The following is a 16,679-nucleotide window of genomic DNA, read 5'->3' as shown; positions in this document are numbered from 1 at the left end:
GTTAGTTACTGTCTCTCCTCTGATATACAGTTAGTTACTGTCTCTCTGATATACAGTTAGTTACTGTCTCTCCTTTGATATATAGTTAGTTGCTGTCTCTCCTCTGATATACAGTTAGTTACTGTCTCTCCTCTGATATACAGTTAGTTACTGTCTCTCCTCTGATATACAGTTAGTTACTGTCTCTCCTCTGATATACAGTTAGTTACTGTCTCTCCTCTGATATACAGTTAGTTACTGTCTCTCTGATATACAGTTAGTTACTGTCTCTCCTCTGATATACAGTTAGTTACTGTCTCTCCTCTGATATACAGTTAGTTACTGTCTCTCCTCTGATATACAGTTAGTTACTGTCTCTCTGATATACAGTTAGTTGCTGTCTCTCCTCTGATATACAGTTAGTTACTGTCTCTCCTCTGATATACAGTTAGTTACTGTCTCTCCTCTGATATACAGTTAGTTAGTGTCTCTCCTCTGATATACAGTTAGTTACTGTCTCTCCTCTGATATACAGTTAGTTACTGTCTCTCCTCTGATATACAGTTAGTTACTGTCTCTCTGATATACAGTTAGTTACTGTCTCTCTGATATACAGTTAGTTACTGTGTCTCTGACATACAGTTAATTACTGTCCCTCCTCTGATATACAGTTAGTTACTGTCTCTCCTCTGATATAGAGTTAGTTACTGTCTCTCTGATATACAGTTAGTTACTGTCTCTCCTCTGATATACAGTTAGTTACTGTCTCTCCTCTGATATACAGTTAGTTACTGTCTCTCCTCTGATATACAGTTAGTTACTGTCTCTCTGATATACAGTTAGTTGCTGTCTCTCCTCTGATATACAGTTAGTTACTGTCTCTCCTCTGATATACAGTTAGTTACTGTCTCTCCTCTGATATACAGTTAGTTAGTGTCTCTCCTCTGATATACAGTTAGTTACTGTCTCTCCTCTGATATACAGTTAGTTACTGTCTCTCCTCTGATATACAGTTAGTTACTGTCTCTCTGATATACAGTTAGTTACTGTCTCTCTGATATACAGTTAGTTACTGTGTCTCTGACATACAGTTAATTACTGTCCCTCCTCTGATATACAGTTAGTTACTGTCTCTCCTCTGATATAGAGTTAGTTACTGTCTCTCTGATATACAGTTAGTTACTGTCTCTCTGATATACAGTTAGTTACTGTCTCTCCTCTGATATACAGTTAGTTAGTGTCTCTCCTCTGATATACAGTTAGTTACTGTCTCTCCTCTGATATACAGTTAGTTACTGTCTCTCCTCTGATATACAGTTAGTTACTGTCTCTCTGATATACAGTTAGTTACTGTCTCTCCTCTGATATACAGTTAGTTACTGTCTCTCTGATATACAGTTAGTTACTGTCTCTCTGATATACAGTTAGTTACTGTCTCTCTTCTGATATACAGTTAGTTACTGTCTCTCCTCTTATATACAGTTAGTTAGTGTCTCTCCTCTGATATACAGTTAGTTACTGTCTCTCCTCTGATATACAGTTAGTTACTGTCCCTCCTCTGATATACAGTTAGTTACTGTCTCTCCTCTGATATACAGTTAGTTACTGTCTCTCTGATATACAGTTAGTTAGTGTCTCTCCTCTTATATACAGTTAGTTACTGTCTCTCCTCTGATATACAGTTAGTTACTGTCTCTCCTCTGATATACAGTTAGTTACTGTCCCTCCTCTGATATACAGTTAGTTACTGTCTCTCCTCTGATATACAGTTAGTTACTGTCTCTCTGCTATACAGTTAGTTACTGTCTCTCCTCTGATATACAGTTAGTTACTGTCTCTCCTCTGATATACAGTTAGTTAGTGTCTCTCCTCTGATATACAGTTAGTTACTGTCTCTCCTCTGATATACAGTTAGTTACTGTCTCTCCTCTGATATTCAGTTAGTTACTGTCTCTCCTCTGATATACAGTTAGTTACTGTCTCTCCTCTGATATACAGTTAGTTACTGTCTCTCTGATATACAGTTAGTTACTGTCTCTCCTCTGATATACAGTTAGTTACTGTCTCTCCTCTGATATACAGTTAGTTACTGTCTCTCTGATACACAGTTAGTTACTGTCTCTCTGATATACAGTTAGTTACTGTCTCTCCTCTGATATTCAGTTAGTTACTGTCCCTCCTCTGATATACAGTTAGTTACTGTCTCTCCTCTGATATACAGTTAGTTACTGTCTCTCCTCTGATATACAGTTAGTTAGTGTCTCTCCTCTGATATACAGTTAGTTACTGTCTCTCCTGTGATATACAGTTAGTTACTGTCTCTCCTCTGACATACAGTTAGTTTCTGTCTCTCCTCTGATATACAGTTAGTTACTGTCTCTCTGATATACAGTTAGTTACTGTCTCTCTGATATACAGTTAGTTACTGTCTCTCCTCTGATATACAGTTAGTTACTGTCTCTCCTCTGATATACAGTTAGTTAGTGTCTCTCCTCTGATATACAGTTAGTTACTGTCTCTCCTCTGATATACAGTTAGTTACTGTCTCTCCTCTGATATACAGTTAGTTACTGTCTCTCCTCTGATATACAGTTAGTTACTGTCTCTCCTCTGATATACAGTTAGTTACTGTCTCTCTGATATACAGTTAGTTACTGTCTCTCTGATATACAGTTAGTTACTGTGTCTCTGACATACAGTTAATTACTGTCCCTCCTCTGATATACAGTTAGTTAGTGTCTCTCCTCTGATATACAGTTAGTTACTGTCCCTCCTCTGATATACAGTTAGTTACTGTCTCTCCTCTGATATACAGTTAGTTACTGTCTCTCCTCTGATATACAGTTAGTTACTGTCTCTCCTCTGATATACAGTTAGTTACTGTCTCTCCTCTGATATACAGTTAGTTACTGTCTCTCCTCTGATATACAGTTAGTTACTGTCTCTCCTCTGATATACAGTTAGTTACTGTCTCTCCTCTGATATACAGTTAGTTACTGTCTCTCCTCTGATATACAGTTAGTTACTGTCTCTCCTCTGATACACAGTTAGTTACTGTCTCTCCTCTGATATACAGTTAGTTACTGTCTCTCCTCTGATATACAGTTAGTTACTGTCTCTCTGATATACAGTTAGTTACTGTCTCTCTGATATACAGTTAGTTACTGTGTCTCTGACATACAGTTAATTACTGTCCCTCCTCTGATATACAGTTAGTTAGTGTCTCTCCTCTGATATACAGTTAGTTACTGTCCCTCCTCTGATATACAGTTAGTTACTGTCTCTCCTCTGATATACAGTTAGTTACTGTCTCTCCTCTGATATACAGTTAGTTACTGTCTCTCCTCTGATATACAGTTAGTTACTGTCTCTCCTCTGATATACAGTTAGTTACTGTCTCTCCTCTGATATACAGTTAGTTACTGTCTCTCCTCTGATATACAGTTAGTTACTGTCTCTCCTCTGATATACAGTTAGTTACTGTCTCTCCTCTGATATACAGTTAGTTACTGTCTCTCCTCTGATACACAGTTAGTTACTGTCTCTCCTCTGATATACAGTTAGTTACTGTCTCTCTGATATACAGTTAGTTACTGTCTCTCTGATATACAGTTAGTTACTGTGTCTCTGACATACAGTTAATTACTGTCCCTCCTCTGATATACAGTTAGTTAGTGTCTCTCCTCTGATATACAGTTAGTTACTGTCCCTCCTCTGATATACAGTTAGTTACTGTCTCTCCTCTGATATACAGTTAGTTACTGTCTCTCCTCTGATATACAGTTAGTTACTGTCTCTCCTCTGATATACAGTTAGTTACTGTCTCTCCTCTGATATACAGTTAGTTACTGTCTCTCCTCTGATATACAGTTAGTTACTGTCTCTCCTCTGATATACAGTTAGTTACTGTCTCTCCTCTGATATACAGTTAGTTACTGTCTCTCTGATATACAGTTAGTTACTGTCTCTCCTCTGATATACAGTTAGTTACTGTCTCTCCTCTGATATTCAGTTAGTTACTGTCTCTCCTCTGATATACAGTTAGTTACTGTCTCTCCTCTGATATACAGTTAGTTACTGTCTCTCCTCTGATATACAGTTAGTTACTGTCTCTCCTCTGATATACAGTTAGTTACTGTCTCTCCTCTGATATACAGTTAGTTACTGTCCCTCTTCTGATATACAGTTAGTTACTGTCCCTCCTCTGATATACAGTTAGTTACTGTCTCTCTTCTGATATACAGTTAGTTACTGTCTCTCCTCTGATATACAGTTAGTTACTGTCTCTCTGATATACAGTTAGTTACTGTCTCTCCTCTGATATACAGTTAGTTACTGTCTCTCCTCTTATATTCAGTTAGTTACTGTCCCTCCTCTGATATACAGTTAGTTACTGTCTCTCCTCTAATATACAGTTAGTTACTGTCTCTCCTCTGATATACAGTTAGTTACTGTCTCTCCTCTGATATACAGTTAGTTACTGTCTCTCCTCTGATATACAGTTAGTTACTGTCTCTCCTCTGATATACAGTTAGTTACTGTCTCTCTGATATACAGTTAGTTACTGTCTCTCTGATATACAGTTAGTTACTGTCTCTCCTCTGATATACAGTTAGTTACTGTCTCTCCTCTGATATACAGTTAGTTACTGTCTCTCCTCTGATATACAGTTAGTTACTGTCTCTCCTCTGATATACAGTTAGTTACTGTCTCTCTGATATACAGTTAGTTACTGTCTCTCTGATATACAGTTAGTTACTGTCTCTCTTCTGATATACAGTTAGTTACTGTCTCTCCTCTTATATACAGTTAGTTAGTGTCTCTCCTCTGATATACAGTTAGTTACTGTCTCTCCTCTGATATACAGTTAGTTACTGTCCCTCCTCTGATATACAGTTAGTTACTGTCTCTCCTCTGATATACAGTTAGTTACTGTCTCTCTGATATACAGTTAGTTAGTGTCTCTCCTCTGATATACAGTTAGTTACTGTCTCTCCTCTGATATACAGTTAGTTACTGTCTCTCCTCTGATATACAGTTAGTTACTGTCTCTCCTCTGATATACAGTTAGTTACTGTCTCTCTGATATACAGTTAGTTACTGTCTCTCCTCTGATATACAGTTAGTTACTGTCTCTCTGCTATACAGTTAGTTACTGTCTCTCCTCTGATATACAGTTAGTTACTGTCTCTCCTCTGATATACAGTTAGTTACTGTCTCTCTGATATACAGTTAGTTACTGTCTCTCTGATATACAGTTAGTTACTGTGTCTCTGACATACAGTTAATTACTGTCCCTCCTCTGATATACAGTTAGTTACTGTCTCTCCTCTGATATAGAGTTAGTTACTGTCTCTCTGATATACAGTTAGTTACTGTCTCTCTGATATACAGTTAGTTACTGTGTCTCTGACATACAGTTAGTTACTGTCTCTCCTCTGATATACAGTTAGTTACTGTCTCTCCTCTGATATACAGTTAGTTAGTGTCTCTCCTCTGATATACAGTTAGTTACTGTCTCTCTGATATACCGTTAGTTACTGTCTCTCCTCTGATATACAGTTAGTTACTGTCTCTCCTCTGATATACAGTTAGTTACTGTCTCTCCTCTGATATACAGTTAGTTACTGTCTCTCCTCTGATATACAGTTAGTTACTGTCTCTCCTCTGATATACAGTTAGTTACTGTCTCTCCTCTGATATACAGTTAGTTACTGTCTCTCCTCTGATATACAGTTAGTTACTGTCTCTCCTCTGATATACAGTTAGTTACTGTCTCTCCTCTGATATACAGTTAGTTACTGTCTCTCCTCTGATATACAGTTAGTTACTGTCTCTCCTCTGATATACAGTTAGTTACTGTCTCTCCTCTGATATACAGTTAGTTACTGTCTCTCTGATATACCGTTAGTTACTGTCTCTCCTCTGATATACAGTTAGTTACTGTCTCTCCTCTGATATACAGTTAGTTACTGTCTCTCTGATACACAGTTAGTTACTGTCTCTCTGATATACAGTTAGTTACTGTCTCTCCTCTGATATTCAGTTAGTTACTGTCCCTCCTATGATATACAGTTAGTTACTGTCTCTCCTCTGATATACAGTTAGTTACTGTCTCTCCTCTGATATACAGTTAGTTACTGTCTCTCCTCTGATATACAGTTAGTTAGTGTCTCTCCTCTGATATACAGTTAGTTACTGTCTCTCTTCTGATATACAGTTAGTTACTGTCTCTCCTCTGATATACAGTTAGTTACTGTCTCTCCTCTGATATACAGTTAGTTACTGTCTCTCCTCTGATATACAGTTAGTTACTGTCTCTCCTCTGATATACAGTTAGTTACTGTCTCTCCTCTGATATACAGTTAGTTACTGTCTCTCCTCTGATATACAGTTAGTTACTGTCTCTCCTCTGATATACAGTTAGTTACTGTCTCTCCTCTGATATACAGTTAGTTACTGTCTCTCTGATATACAGTTAGTTACTGTCTCTCCTCTGATATACAGTTAGTTACTGTCTCTCCTCTGATATACAGTTAGTTACTGTCTCTCCTCTGATATACAGTTAGTTACTGTCTCTCCTTTGATATACAGTTAGTTACTGTCTCTCCTCTGATATACAGTTAGAGTCCATGAGTCTAAAGGAGTGACTGAGGACTAACTGTGATGTGTGTGTTCCAGGGTGTCCATGAATCTAAAGGAGTGACTGAGGACTAACTGTGATGTGTGTGTTCCAGGGTGTCCATGAGTCTAAAGGAGTGACTGAGGACTAACTGTGATGTGTGTGTTCCAGGGTGTCCATGAATCTAAAGGAGTGACTGAGGACTAACTGTGATGTGTGTGTTCCAGGGCGTCCATGAGTCTAAAGGAGTGACTGAGGACTAACTGTGATGTGTGTGTTCCAGGGTGTCCATGAGTCTAAAGGAGTGACTGAGGACTACCTGCGTCTGGAAGCTTTGGTTCAGAAGGTGGTGTCTCCCTACCTGGGAACCCACGGCCTCTACTCCAACGACGGATCCTCAATGCAATACTCCTCCTGCGTACTGGGTACTTAGACTAATACTCACACAGCTAAATGATTTACATTTCATCATGCATGATTGTTACTCTCCATTCACAGCTGTTCAGCTGATGTGCTGTTAGTTTCCTGTGTTATACTAGTCTAGACGGCCTCAACGTCTGTCTGTAGTCTAGACGGCCTCAGCGTCTGTGTCTAGTCTAGATGACCTCAACGTCTGTCTCTATTCTAGACGGCCTCAACGTCTGTCTCTATTCTAGACGGCCTCAACGTCTGTCTCTAGTCTAGACAGCCTCAACGTCTGTCTCTAGTCTAGACGGCCTCAACGTCTGTCTGTAGTCTAGACGACCTCAACGTCTGTCTCTAGTCTAGACGGCCTCAACGTCTGTCTTGTTTTCACTTCTTCACCTCCCTCCCTCCCTCCCTTCCTCCCTCCCACCACTTCTTTCTCCTTCACTCATCCCTCTTCACCCCTCCTCCTATCCTCTCTCCAGAAAAGCGTCTGCAGCGGCGGTGGCCCAAGTCAGGCGACGCCCCCGCAAAGAACCTGGTAATGCGCTCCAAGTCCTACAACGTGCCCATGTTGACGCCTGTGGTGGAGTACGATACCGAGACAGGCTCCGTGAGCAGCATGGGCATCCGCCGCCATTCCGTCTGCGAGATGACTTCCTGTCTGGAAGAAGGCGCCATCAACGACATCAGCACCACTTCCTCCCTGGCCTCCGCGGCCCAGTCGGGCCTCTCCTCCCTGGAGCAGGAGCACAGCCTGACAGGGGTTGTTTGTGGTGGAGGTGGTGGAAGTCTGGATCTCTGTGGGTCTGTGGGGTCTGAGTCTTTGGAGTCCCACCTCCAGCCCTCCATCTTTCAGGACTCCCACTCCCCAGGACCCTTCCTCCACGGCGGGGGGGAGTCGACAGTGTCCCCCTCTGTTCTGTGTCAGGTCCACTCTGGTTCGGAGACGGGCTCGATCCCCAGCTGTTCCTCCAGCCCGGAGACAGTGGTAGATCAGATACTGGACTCTATGGACTCTGACCCTGATGGCATCTTCATAGACTTCTCCCACCACAGCTGCTCAGACTCTTCATCCTCTGGTTACAGCAGGGAGAGTGGTAGACAGAGTGTGGTGTAATTTGGGGTTTCTGGGAACTTTTCCCTAATCCCAGTTGGATGATCTTAGATTGCCTGTTTATTCACTACTGATTTCTGGAAAATCTGTGACTAGTGAGAAAGTGTCTGGAGATTTGCAGCTGTAGGTCTGATGGATCTCAAGAGAATATCACACCTACTGGCGCCAGCGGTACTCCACTCACACCGTCGTCTCTAAAAACACACCGCTCTTTCTCGGGTCTATTTTTCACGGAATATTTCTACAGTAAACTCCCTTTTATTATTATTTTTTTTTTTTGTGCTTGATTTTCACTTCTAGTTCTTCGTTTTGAGGATAAACTGTACTTATTTGTATTTTTTTGTGTTTGTATTACTGACTGACAACTTTGAATCAGTCTGAGGTGCCTCTTCAAGTCTTGTGAAAGGCCCAGTGGAAAGGAAACCGTTTGAGGTGCCTCTTCAAGTCTTGTGAAAGGCCCAGTGGAAAGGAAACAGTTTGAGGTGCCTCTTCAAGTCTTGTGAAAGGCCCAGTGGAAAGGAAACAGTCTGAGGTGCCTCTTCAAGTCTTGTGAAAGGCCCAGTGGAAAGGAAACAGTTTGAGGTGTCTCTTCAAGTCTTGTGAAAGGCCCAGTGGAAAGGAAACAGTTTGAGGTATCTCTTCAAGTCTTGTGAAAGGCCCAGTGGAAAGGAAACAGCCTGAGGTGCCTCTTCAAGTCTTGTGAAAGGCCCAGTGGAAAGGAAACAGTTTGAGGTGCCTCTTCAAGTCTTGTGAAAGGCCCAGTGGAAAGGAAACAGCCTGAGGTGCCTCTTCAAGTCTTGTGAGAGGCCCAGTGGAAAGGAAACAGTTTGAGGTGTCTCTGTGAAAGGCCCAGTGGAAAGGAAACAGTTTGAGGTCTCTGTGAAAGACCCAGTGGAAAGGAGAGATCAATCAGACCTAGCTGGGCTCTCTGGGATGACCCCCACCTGGTTCACCAGAGGTCATGAGTTCATTGCTTTCTCAACATGTCTCTTGTTCAAGAGGCAGTGCTGGGGTGAGGAGATAAGATAGTGTTCACATGTCTTAATTTTAAGCAGTAGGTGTCATGTAGACCTGGGTGATATTTCTGCCACAGTGATCTGTGGCTGGGCCTTTGTTTCTGCTTCAACAATGCCCCCATGTGGACGGGATGTGCAAGTGTCTGCTGCGCCAGAGTCAAATCTTAATGTCAAATACACAAAGAGATGTGTTTTTGGAACGTGAAGGAGCTGATGGCTCAGTGGTAAGGATCTCACCCCATAAGCATGGGGTTGTAGGTATGATTCCTGACAAAGCCTGGAGGACTGTGACAATTGCTGGGCGTTTCCCCTCCTGTGAACAGCAGAAGTTACGGAGGAAAACCAATGGAAAAAGTAGACCTGTAGGTTTTTGAAAACTAAGGGTTGTCTACGTATGACCCTCAACACATCCTGATCCAGAGCTGTGACTGGGGTTTGAACCTACAACCCTGAACATACGGGGTGAGCTCTTTACACCAGAGTCACAGACTCCTTCACACCTCTAACTGTTTTCTTTGTCATTTTCACATTGAGAATTGCTGAAATTTCCACCAAATCAAACCCAAGATTTGAACCCATAACCTCTGTGTTTGACGGCAGGAATTGAACCTCAAAGACTCTCACACTTCTAGCTCTTCTTACTAGGATCCAAATAGTTAAACACATGCCTTCTCTCAACTAATGATTTAGTATGATCGTTTGTATTCTAAATGAACTTGTATGACACAGCCATGACCAACTTCTGGAGTTGGTTTTATGATTTTCTAAACAATGACACTTTCAAATGTATTAATTATCGTAGCACTTGATAGACAAGTCATTCTGATTTGATCCCATGATTATGTCAAACTGAACCTCAACTCAAACTTGACATTTAATGCAGAATTTTTGTTGGTCTGTTCAAGATTATGGGCTTGATTCAATCCGTTGCGCTGAAGAGCTGCTGTGTAGCGTGATTTACATTGTCACCTGACCCCCTTTACGTTACAACTTTATTCTAAAATGTATAAAAAAAATGTAATCCCTCATCAATTTACATGCAATACCCCATAATGACAAAGCAAAAACCATTAAAAAAAAGTTTTGCAAATTTATTACAAATAAAAAATGAAATATGACATTTACAAAAGTATTCAGACCCTTTACTCAGTACTTTGTTGAAGCACCTTTGGCAGCGATTACAGCGATGAGTCTTCTTGGGTATGACGATACAAGCTTGGTACACCTGTATTTGGGGAGTTTCTCCCATTCTTCTCTGCTTGAGAGGACCTGCAATGCCAGAGATGTTTTATTTTATTGAACCTTTATTTAACCTTTATTTAACCAGGAAAAGCCCATTGAGACCGAGTCTCTTTTTCAAGGGAAAGCTGGCCAAGAAGGCAGCAACAATCAATACATTACAGAATTAAAACATACAACAACATGATCCAGCCTAAAAAAAGCATTTACACTCCTCCGTAACAGTCTCCCATCAATATTTTTTAATTCATTCAGTGGCACTAACATATCTAGATGAAGCATGGATTGTAGATTATTCCATGATGTTCAAGTCCGGGCTCTGACTGGGTCACACAAGGACATTCAGAGACTTGTCCCGAAGCCACTACTGCGTTGTCTTGGCAGTGTGCTTAGGGTCGTTGTCCTGTTGGAAGGTGAACCGTTGCCCCAGTCTGAGGTCCTGAGCGCTCTGGAGCAGGTTTTCATCAAGGATCTCTCTGTACTTTTCTCCGTTCATCTTTCCCTCGATCCTGACTAGTCTCCCAGTCTCTGCCGCTGAAAAACATCCCCACAGCATGATGCTGCCACCACCATGCTTCACCGTAGGGGTGGTGCCAGGTATCACCGTAGGGATGGTGCCAGGTATCACCGTAGGGATGGTGCCAGGTTTCCTCCAGGCGTGACGCTTGGCATTCAGGCCAGAGTTCAATCTTGGTTTCATCAGACCAGAGAATCTTGTTTCTCATGCTCTGAGAGTCCTTTAGGTGCCCTTTTGAAATATTTAGGACTAACGTCTTGTTTCTCATGGTCTTTAGGTGCCCTTTTGAAATATTTACGACTAACGTCTTGTTTCTCATGGTCTGGGTCCTTTTGGCAAACTCCAAGCGGGCGGTCATGGGTCTTTATACTGAGGAGTGGCTTCCATCTGGCCACTCTACCATAAAGGTCTGATTGGTGGAGTGCTGTAGAGATGGTTGTCCTTCTAGAAAGTTTCCCTTCTCCACAGTGGAACTCACCTCCTGACCAAAGTCCTTCTCCCTCGATTGCTCAGTTTGGCCGGGCGGCCAGCTCTAGGAAGTCTTGGTGGTTCCAAACTTCTTCCATTTAAGAATGATGGAGGCCACTGTGTTCTTGGGGACCTTAAATGCTGCAGACATTTTTTGGTACCCTTCCCCAGATCTCGACACAATCCTGTCTCTGAGCTCTACGGACAATTCCTTCAACCTCATGGCTTGGTTTTTGCTCTGACATGCACTGTCAACTGTGGGACCTTATATAGACAGGTGTGTGCCTTTCCAAATCATGTCCAATCAATTGAATTTACCACAGTTGGACTCCAATCAAGTTGTAGAAACATCAAGGATGATCAATGGAAACAGGATGCACCTGAGCTCAATTTTGAGTCTCATAGCAAAGGGTCTGAATACTTATGTAAATAATTGTATAAATTAGCACCCCAAAAAACTTTTTTCTTTGTCATTATGGTTTATTGTGTGTAGATTGCTGAGGAATTGTTTTTATTTAATCCATTTTAGAATAAGACTGTAACGTAACAAAATGTAGAAAAAGTCAAGGGGTCTGAATACTTTCCGAAGGCACTGTATGCAGACTGCAAACATTCTTTAAATGTCAATCGTGCTATACAGGGGATCTTCAGCACTATGGGTTGAACATAGCCCTAACATGCCCTAACAGCAAGTATCACACTTGATTTTTATTAAGATTAATAACTTTCTACAGCTCTTTTCTTTTTGTTCCCATTGGTTCTGTTCAGGCTGATGTGTATCCAGACAGACATTGGTTCTGTTCAGGCTGATGTGTATCCAGATAGACATTGGTTCTGTTCAGGCTGATGTGTATCCAGATAGACATTGGTCCTGTTCAGGCTGGTTGCTGATGTGTATCCAGATAGACATTGGTTCTGTTCAGGCTGATGTGTATCCAGACAGACATTGGTTCTGTTCAGGGTGATGTGTGTCCAGACAGACATTGGTTCTGTTCAGGGTGATGTGTGTCCAGACAGACATTGGTTCTGTTCAGGCTGATGTGTTCAGACAGACATTGGTTCTGTTCAGGCTGATGTGTTCAGACAGACATTGGTTCTGTTCAGGCTGATGTGTATCCAGACAGACATTGGTTCTGTTCAGGCTGATGTGTGTCCAGACAGACATTGGTTCTGTTCAGGCTGATGTGTATCCAGACAGACATTGGTTCTGTTCAGGCTGATGTGTATCCAGACAGACATTGGTCCTGTTCAGGGTGATGTGTATCCAGACAGACATTGGTCCTGTTCAGGCTGATGTGTTCAGACAGACATTGGTTCTGTTCAGGCTGATGTGTATCCAGACAGACATTGGTTCTGTTCAGGCTGATGTGTGTCCAGACAGACATTGGTTCTGTTCAGGCTGATGTGTATCCAGACAGACATTGGTTCTGTTCAGGCTGATGTGTATCCAGACAGACATTGGTCCTGTTCAGGCTGGTTGCTGATGTGTGTCCAGACAGACATTGGTCCTGTTCAGGGTGATGTGTGTCCAGACAGACATTGGTCCTGTTCAGGCTGATGTGTATCCAGATAGACATTGGTCCTGTTCAGGCTGATGTGTATCCAGATAGACATTGGTTCTGTTCAGGGTGATGTGTATCCAGACAGACATTGGTCCTGTTCAGGCTGATGTGTATCCAGATAGACATTGGTCCTGTTCAGGCTGATGTGTGTCCAGATAGACATTGGTCCTGTTCAGGCTGATGTGTGTCCAGATAGACATTGGTTCTGTTCAGGCTGGTTGCTGATGTGTATCCAGATAGACATTGGTTCTGTTCAGGCTGGTTGCTGATGAGTATCCAGATAGACATTGGTCCTGTTCAGGCTGATGTGTGTCCAGATAGACATTGGTTCTGTTCAGGGTGATGTGTATCCAGATAGACATTGGTTCTGTTCAGGCTGGTTGCTGATGTGTATCCAGACAGACATTGGTTCTGTTCAGGCTGGTTGCTGATGTGTGTCCAGACATATTATGGTTAACATTATTTACATGTCAGTTTATATCAATGATGATTCCTATCAAGAGATACGATCCGAGTGTCTCCACAAGGGGTGGTTTGTATGAAGAAATGTAATATGTTTTAAGTGAAGAAAGTGATTGGCAAGGAATTAATTATGACTTGCATCCTAAGATGGCACCATATTCCCTACATAGTGCACTTCTTTTGAACATGACCCATAGGGGTCTGGTCAAAAGTAGTGCACTATATAGGGAATAGGTATTGGTACACAGCCATGATGGAATCTAAACTGTTGTTCTGCTCATATGATGTAAGGAGGAAGAAACTGAAAGTTGAGTCTGAGTGACACAACAAAGTCCATTTTTATTTTCCTTATAAACACCTAGAACTGATGAAACACACCAGCCCACAAAAAGTATATTTTCTTCTTCAACATAAATATGCAGACTTCCTTTGAAAACGGAATCACAACGCAAACAACAAAGGTGCGTCTGAAATGTCACCCTATTCCCTACGTAGTGCACTCCTTTTGACCAGGGCTGGCACCCTATTCCCTATGTAGTGCACTCCTTTTGACCAGGGCTGGCACCCTATTCCCTACGTAGTGCACTCCTTTTGACCAGGGCTCTGGTGCACTAGGGATCAGGATGGCATTTCAGACAGGTTCAGAGTCATTTTCTAAATACATTTTTCAGACTCAAGTGACTGCAAATTGTGTCTTTTCTCTCGCAACCACAAAACATGAGTGACCATCTTCACAACAACAATAAAGAAACAAATGCCAAAGAGAGAAAGAGGCGACACCATGTTTTCTTAAAGCATTTCCAATAATGTGAAACCGAAACAGTTATTTAGTTTTTTTTAAAGAGTGTTAATAATAATACAGTTTTATCCAGCAAATAAAAAGCACGTTGGTCATCTTCACACAGACTGTGTCACGGCAAAAAGTACAAAAACAACAACAACTACAACGGTTTGTGTGACAGAAACATGTAACATGGTTTTTATACACTACTGTGAAGTGCACATTGTCAGGCAGTCCAAACGGTAGCGGCGAACCATCGACTGTGTGTACAGCAACTAAGACCTGGGACCTCTTTGTTCTAAATATAATACAAACATGTTCAGTCTGTGTTGAGCTACGAGTTATTGCTTGAAATACAGTCTAACCATTGAAATAACTCAGAATGTGCTGTGAGAAAACCATGCAACGTAAACTAGTAGAAAGGGAAGGAGGGCGAGACAAAGCAACATTTTGACTGGGTTGTGATGATGGCTCACAAGCCTGAGTAGCAATATTCAACCAGACTGCACACATCACTGTGTCTGCTTTAGAAAATAGGCTTGGGAGTACAGAAGCCAATACTGAATGGTATCACCATAAAAGAGCCCATTCCCTCAGGGTTTCAGTATGTAAGAAACACATTTCCGTTACAGACAGAGTGTGTACCAGGACAAACATAAGCACCCCTCCAAATGATCATTATACGAGTAACGTAGTTAACAATGCTCAGTCACACACCGTTTAGTTTTGGCTAGCGGGCCTGGATGTCTCAGTTTGACATACAGAATACTAACCCAGATATGTTGGCTAGGTTTACATATTCCAAACCACCCAGTACAGTACTGTACCTCCCATCTAGCCAGTACAGTACCTCCCATCTAGCCAGTACAGTACCTCCCATCTAGCCAGTACAGTACCTCCCATCTAGCCAGTACTGTACCTCCCATCTAGCCAGTACTGTACCTCCCATCTAGCCAGTACTGTACCTCCCATCTAGCCAGTACAGTACCCCCCATCTAGCCAGTACAGTACCTCCCATCCAGCCAGTACAGTACCTCCCATCTAGCCAGTACAGTACCTCCCATCTAGCCAGTACAGTACCTCCCATCTAGCCAGTACAGTACCCCCCATCTAGCCAGTACAGTACCTCCCATCCAGCCAGTACAGTACCCCCCATCTAGCCAGTACTGTACCTCCCATCTAGCCAGTACAGTACCTCCCATCTAGCCAGTACTGTACCTCCCATCTAGCCAGTACTGTACCTCCCATCTAGCCAGTACAGTACCTCCCATCTAGCCAGTACAGTACCCCCCATCTAGCCAGTACAGTACCTCCCATCTAGCCAGTACTGTACCTCCCATCTAGCCAGTACAGTACCCCCCATCTAGCCAGTACAGTACCTCCCATCCAGCCAGTACAGTACCTCCCATCTAGCCAGTACAGTACCTCCCATCTAGCCAGTACAGTACCTCCCATCTAGCCAGTACAGTACCTCCCATCCAGCCAGTACAGTACCTCCCATCCAGCCAGTACAGTACCTCCCATCTAGCCAGTACAGAACCTCCCATCTAGCCAGTACAGTACCTCCCATCTAGCCAGTACAGTACCTCCCATTTAGCCAGTACAGTACCTCCCATCTAGCCAGTACTGTACCTCATCTAGTCAGTACAGTACCTCCCATCTAGCCAGTACAGTCCCCTATTTTCTCACCAATCATCTGAGTGATGTGTTTTATCCTGCCTCTATCTCTCCACTACAGCTGTCACTTAGCTTATCATTAGAAACGCCAAACACACAGAAACATTGTTCATCTATTCTGAACTTTGGTGTACTGTTGTTGTCGTCAAAAGCAACAACAAAAAAAGCCTAGTTTACCAGAAAGTACAACGTGTTTGTGTGTATGTAGGCTTTAAAACACGTCGTTATTACAGTCCGTCTATGATCGGAAACAACTACAGTTCTCACAGTGAAATGACTGCGTTTGTGTGTTACAGTCGTCAAACTAAACAGCTGCATTATAATGCACATTGTCCTTACTAGTCTGAAGTGATGGAACTCTTTTACCTTTTAAACTGAACTGTCATCTTGCTGTGTTTTGATCCCATCTCTCTGAGAACACAAAACCTGTATAGCTTAAAATAACTTTTTAAACAACAACAAAAAAATACTGAAAGGGTAAAATAAATATATCTTGAATTGCACAAGTGAAATGTAAGCACTCCGTTATGAGCTCTGAGAATGGGGCTGTTTGTCCGTCAGACCATAGATACAGGGAAGCCCAGTCAGTCCGTGAGCGAAAGGACAACAGCGCCCTTCTGTGGTGAGAGAATGTATCACATCTTCCAGAGCCAGCAGTGACCTGATCAGTTTACTGTCATGATTTGATCTTCCAGAGCTGAGGACAGAAAGGTGTGGTAAGTTCTTCCTTCATACTGATATCTACACACTCAACAAGTCAACTCCATTTCATTTCAAATAAACTGGTGCATAAGTACTATTACTACACACACACACACACACACACACACACAC

The 16,679-nt window shown here is 42.2% G+C and overlaps 2 protein-coding genes across 3 annotated transcripts in view; one reads left to right on the top strand and one right to left on the bottom strand.

Annotated features, from left to right (window-relative positions):
- The window catches only part of LOC129842949 (proline-rich protein 5-like), a 77,122-nt gene extending 63,360 nt beyond the window's left edge, over window positions 1-13,762 (top strand). For both annotated transcript variants that reach the window (XM_055911664.1, XM_055911663.1), the window contains 2 exons: window positions 6,885-7,026; window positions 7,492-13,762. In XM_055911664.1, the coding sequence (XP_055767639.1) occupies window positions 6,885-7,026; window positions 7,492-8,126 (777 nt within the window). In that variant the 3' untranslated portion in view covers window positions 8,127-13,762. The remainder of the gene's footprint in view (window positions 1-6,884; window positions 7,027-7,491) is intronic.
- Window positions 13,707-16,679, bottom strand: part of LOC129842950 (protein PHTF2-like) — a 138,525-nt gene continuing 135,552 nt past the window's right edge. Inside the window, exon 18 of the mRNA XM_055911665.1 lies at window positions 13,707-16,542. Coding sequence (XP_055767640.1) covers window positions 16,522-16,542 — 21 coding nt within the window. The 3' untranslated portion in view covers window positions 13,707-16,521. The remainder of the gene's footprint in view (window positions 16,543-16,679) is intronic.

Source organism: Salvelinus fontinalis, unplaced genomic scaffold (assembly GCF_029448725.1).
Source record: "Salvelinus fontinalis isolate EN_2023a unplaced genomic scaffold, ASM2944872v1 scaffold_0078, whole genome shotgun sequence".
NCBI lineage: Eukaryota > Metazoa > Chordata > Actinopteri > Salmoniformes > Salmonidae > Salvelinus > Salvelinus fontinalis.
The sequence above is the reverse complement of the archived record's forward strand: the minus strand, read 5'-3'. Positions and strand labels throughout refer to the sequence as shown.